At 32.2% G+C, this 5821-nt stretch overlaps 1 protein-coding gene across 1 annotated transcript; it reads right to left on the bottom strand.

Moving 5' to 3' along the window:
- Window positions 1-2981: 2981 nt before the first annotated feature.
- On the bottom strand, window positions 2982-4190 carry LOC131613921 (F-box/kelch-repeat protein At3g23880-like). Its single transcript, XM_058885558.1, has one exon. It carries the CDS (start codon window positions 4188-4190, stop codon window positions 2982-2984), a length of 1209 nt encoding a protein of 402 aa, XP_058741541.1.
- Window positions 4191-5821: the final 1631 nt, after the last annotated feature.

Here is a 5821-nt window from a genome sequence, read left to right as displayed (position 1 = left end):
TCAGTTGGTGTAACTGGTTACAGGCCCATGTTTTGCAAATAGAAGCGCTGTGTTGGAGGCGTAATCAGTTACGCTATTTTCCATAACCAGTTACACTAAAGCTATGCAGTTTTATTTTCTATTTTAAGTGTTTTTAATCATTTGTAACTTTGTTGTATATAAGTGACTCACTACACCCTATTGTGGTTAATGCCAATTTTACTACTCACCCTTAGCGCTTTTCCAAAAACAGGAGCTGCTAAAGGCCTACTTCAGAAAGCGCTTTTTAGATAAAAGCGTTAGCTAAGGTATACCTAAGGCATCGCTTTTTGCTAAGCAAAGAGCGCTGCAAAAACCTATAGCAGCGCCACCTACAACAGCCCTTTTAAGCGCTTTTAAAGGCCCAAAAAGCGCTTTCTTAGGTCTTTTTTGGCGTAGTGAAAGTAGGGTGTAATCGATTACAACCAGATAGTGCAATCTGGTGTAACCGGTTACATGAGGAATTTAGTTCCAGCAACACTGTTTTTTTGATAATTCAGTCAATTTTGAAACCATCGTGCAGCCCCCGAATGAAGTTCAAGATGAGGAAAATCATAGAAGATCAACAAGACAAAGGGTGTTGCCTTTGAGACTCAAAGAATGCGTGAGATTCCAAGATAATGAAGTCAATAATGAAGGTGATTTCGTCCATTTTGCGCTTATCGCCGAATCCGAACTAATGAATACGGAGGAGGCTCTAAGAAATCCAAAGTGGATTTGTGCAATGAAAGAGGAGCTGGAATCCATTGAAAAGAATGGTACTTGAGCGTTAGTTGATCTATCATGTGGAAAGAAGCCTATTGGTGTGTATTGGGTCTATAAGGTGAAGGCAAATATCAAAGGCGAGATAATCAAGTACAAGGCTCGATTGATAGGGAATGAATTTTTACAACGTGAAGGTATAGATTTTGAGGAAGTATTTGCACTTGTGGCTAGGCATGAGACCATCTGTTTGGTTGTTGGTATTGCAAACAACAACAATTGGGGCATTTATCAAATGGACGTTAAATATGTGTTTTTGAACGGTCCGCTTGATGAAGAGGTTTATGTTGAGCAGCCCCAAGGATTTGTGGTGAAGAATCAAGAGATGAGATACTACAAGTTGTATAAAGCATTATATGGTTTGAAACAAGCTCCAAGAGCATGGAAAAAACGCATTGGTGACTTTCTTGTTGATATTGGTTTCAAGCGGTGTGTGTCCGAACATGGTGTTTATGTGAGATTGGATACTAATGATGGAGTGATCATTCTTTGCCTATATGTGGATGATCTTTAATAATGTATATTTATATTCTAAAATGTCAAAACTAGTCTTTTAATTTATAAAAGAGAAATTTAAAATAAAACTTTTAATATTAAAAAAATTATTTTCAAAAACAAAAAAAAATTACTTTTTTAAAGTTAAAACAAACAGCCTTTATATCTTATCATACACTTCCTAATTCTCTTTGAAACCATCATCCAATCATGTTGAACAAATAAATACTTTCACAATATTTCTTAAAATATTTTTTTAAGTGAATCACCTTCATTTTAAAAAAAATAATAATAATCACTCAAAAGTATCTTCATGGAATAAATCCGAAAGTATACTTCCGGATTAATTCCGAAAGTATTCTTAGTAAACCATGATTATTGAAAGAAAAGAGGTTTAGTAAATTAATTAAAAGAAAATATCATTTTTCCTTTCATACATCACTTCCATGGACTTAATGAGCCCTCCTCGTGGCTCATTAATCAAGCTTTCCATACACTTTAAAAACAAGTATATTGGTTTCTTCTTTGGGAAGAAATTGTTTGATTATCATCGTTCTTGGATACTCTTACTGAAACTGTAAAAAAAAAAACCTGTTTCCAATTCATGTACAACATACTGTAAACAAATTTTCAATGCACCTTATCTAAAAAAGAAATGCAAGAAACTCAAAATCAATTTCATTTTTTTGCTGGCCTTGCATCATTTTCTGTATATATCTGTAACAATTCCACACCAAAATGAATTAAAAAAACACGAAAAAGGACTAAAAAAAGCACGCTCAGTAGTACCTATATATTAGGCTGTGACCATGTGACAACACAAGCAGAATCACCTCCTACCAAAATTTATCTTCATACAAATCTATATCTTTATTTTATAATAATAAAGACAAGTTATTGTTTACAGCCTTTTAATGCCTACATTTGAATGAATCTATGTGGAGAAAAGGCTTGTGTAAGTGTGTCTATCATATCTCAAAACATCAAGTATACCATGACAAGTAAAATCCGATAGATAAAAAATTACATTTACATCTCATTAGAGTTATAATTGATTCTAAGAAAGTATTAGAGAAAAATTGGTTAGTGGAGACAAATACAATCATTCAGATTTCAAATTGCGGGTGCAATTGCAAAAGTTGTGATTGCGATTATTTTAATTGCTATGATGCACATTGTAACCGTTACATCGTGGATTTTGACTTAGAGGTACTTGAAAATACAATTTAAAGATACTTAAAGAAATGGTTTTTCACTTGGCTTTACACAAACAGGAGTAGTTTTGTTAAATAGAATAGTTGTTAAAGAAATAAGTGGTTAAAAATGTTTCCAAAGAGCTATCATTAATAGAGACACATCAAGAGGGCTGTCAATAATTTAAATAAAACAAATACTATAACGGCAGAGAACGTAGCTACAGGAAGGCTCCTCCATCTATATGCCCATTGACAATGTTGTATCGCAGACCTATAATATAAAACGGCCTCATGTTAGGCATGGCATTGAATGTTCACTATATTTTGATTTGCAAAACCATTGTATGCATAAAATGTGCATAGATAATTGAGTTCTAAACATGGTAATAAGATCTGCAAAATATCTACGACACAGTAAGGGAAATAGTCGCACAAACAAAGTCAAATAGAAATCTAGCACATGAATTAATAAGAATTGAAACAAGAATATCATGGGAGAAGGACTTACTTTCAACATGTTGGAACCAAACTTTCGACATAATCCCGGATAGAGAACCAACATATCTTATCGATGATTCTAGTTTTCTTTGCTATGTTATTTCTACAGTTATATAGAATTGCGCTGTCTTGTGCGTGGTTTGCTAATAATAGTGTGTCACCATCTTCAGAAAGATGAAAAGGCGTTAATTTAATATGTGGGTGACCAAGTTCAAAATCTATTCCAACATTGTGATATCTAAATTTAAGGAATTGAGACCAAGATTTTTCATCTCCAAATTTCGTCATCCGCCATATGAAAAATTCAGTTTCTTTATCATAAGAAAAACAAAGGGAATCCATCAACACACAAATATTTGGAAATATATGATCCCCATCATTGTTATAATTTTCAGGAGGCATCAACCTTGTGAATGTCTCTGTGCTCAAATCAAGCGAAACTATTACAAATTCCTCAGTAGTATCATCTCTATCAAACACTTTCTGAAATGCCATCCAGTTAATAGTGCAACCCAAATGTACACCATCATACTCATGACTAAAGTACAATTGAAGAGGAATAGCCGAAAAACCTTGAATAGTTCTCCAAACATTGTCACCTAAACTGAATACTTTCACATCAGTTTTTGATAGAGTACGATCCAAACCTGAACGTAACGCCATGACTTTATAAGTTTCAGTTGAATTATCATAACCAAACGTGAATTCACAAGATTCAAATCTATATTTATCATAATAGAAAAAATAGCCTAATTTATCGGATATTGCTCTAGTAGCAGGGTTCCAGAACCTAAGCCAAATATTTTTACACCTAGTAATCTCATTGAGAGAATAACCGGCCAAGCATACTAATCCATTGCAGGAACCAACAATCTCATTACAGTTCTTGTTGTTCAATTGGTAAGAAGGATCTTGAGGAATATTGATACTACCGTTTTCCCATAATAGACTAACCGGGAAGGGTACAAAACTGTGATCATTGTTGTGTGAATATATTAGTGAGAATTGTGGATTTAGTTCTGATCGATTAAGATGAATATTGATGAATATAGGATCAGATATAAGAATATTCCATGACTTACTCACACATTTCATCTGCATCAGATATTTGACAGTAAGCCGAGAGAGAATATCGGTGATAAGCTCATTGGGAAGAATTGGTGGCGGTGATGGATTGAATTTACGGCGGCAACACGGTAACTTCGGCGGTTGGGTAGCCATGAGAGCAACCTAATGTAGTGAGAGATGAAAAGCTGATGCCGCAATTTCTTTAGAAGAGTAAGAACAAGCTAAAGACAATTAACCCTAATTCTATATACACATGCGTACTAATCACTTTCCTAATTTTATAAATTTTAAAATAAAATAATAAATAGTAAATTGTATAATAGAAAGGAAAAAAAAAGAGATTTATGTCTATTTTAATACTAGCGTTCACCTGCCCGAGAAAATATAAACAATATTTCTTATTTAAATTTGATTTAAAAAAAATATCACCTAAAAGTTAATAGTAGGTAGTTATGTGAAAGTTACTAATAGTAGTCTCAACGAAAGTTAACATGTAAATTACACAATAAAAATAAGAGTAAAAATGATAGTAAAATAGGCTACACCAAAACAAAGTATTCCATTTATATATGTGATAGATTATAAATATATGTTATAGATTATGTAATTTAAAATAACCAATTTTGTTCCTTTCCATTTTTTTTTTCTTATCGTCGATGTTGTGTTGGCTGTTGTATTATTACAGTATTATTTTGTTTTTACATTCGATCAATGATTTTGACGTTTTCAATATTACAGATCCAGAGACATGAGTATTTCGAGCATTTCAATTTTATCATTTTTTAGGCTTTGTCACATTTGTAAGTATTTTGAGGTTATATATTCTATTAACGTGGGTTTTGTGAATTAATTTGCAAATTCACTTTTTTCAGCTTATATCGATTTTAAATTTGTATTATTCAATATATCTTACCTAAATGAATTTAGTTTCAAGTAAAAAAAACTATTTTACTAAGAGATTAACAATGTATTGAGTATATTATACAGAAACATTCTAAATCTTTTTTCATAAGCATTGAATCAAATCATATCAAATAAATTTTATTGAAATATTTTAAGAATTTAGAATTAATTTAAAATGATATTAATTTACAATTTGTTTTATTATAATTGTAAAAAATAATTGTAAAATACATTAAAAACAAAAAAAAAAAATGTATTTTTAGTTTTAAAAAAAGTTACCGAATTAATTCTTGACTTAAATCTATAATATAAGAAAATTGTCTCTTTTTCAACTTTCAATTTGGTGCTGCCAAGTGGCTTCCTATGAGAAGAGTATTCCTTCCTTCAACTTTGTTCCTGGAGCCGCCACGTCACCACTGCTTTCTCAACTTCCCTATTGTATACGTTTTGTTTCTCTCCCTCCACCTTCCACTATGCATAAGTTACTGATTTACTTCATGGTCTTCATTTCAAATAGTTTCTCCACTTCCAACTACGGTTACGAAAATGAAAATCTTACAACTTCTCATCCTTATTCATAATAAATCACATGGCTGTTGATTTCTCTACCGATTGATTTATCTTCTATACTGCTTCCATCTTCTTCTCCCTCTACTTCTCCCTTCTCCCTCTTCTTCTTCCTTCACCCTCTCTTTTTTATTGATATTATTGAGTATCAGACATGTTCGATTTTAATTTAGTGTTTGTTGTTTCAGGTTTGGTGGTGTCGACAACACTCATGTTGGTTGCCTCTGACAGCATTAAGAAATTCTAATTTTAATGTTTTTCTTTTCAGACTGTATTCAATCCACTTGTTTCTTCCAAAACCCTAATAAAAAGTC

This window comes from Vicia villosa, linkage group LG6 (genome assembly GCF_029867415.1).
Source record: "Vicia villosa cultivar HV-30 ecotype Madison, WI linkage group LG6, Vvil1.0, whole genome shotgun sequence".
NCBI lineage: Eukaryota > Viridiplantae > Streptophyta > Magnoliopsida > Fabales > Fabaceae > Vicia > Vicia villosa.
Note: the sequence above shows the minus strand (reverse complement) of the source record. Positions and strands in the feature narration are given on the sequence as shown.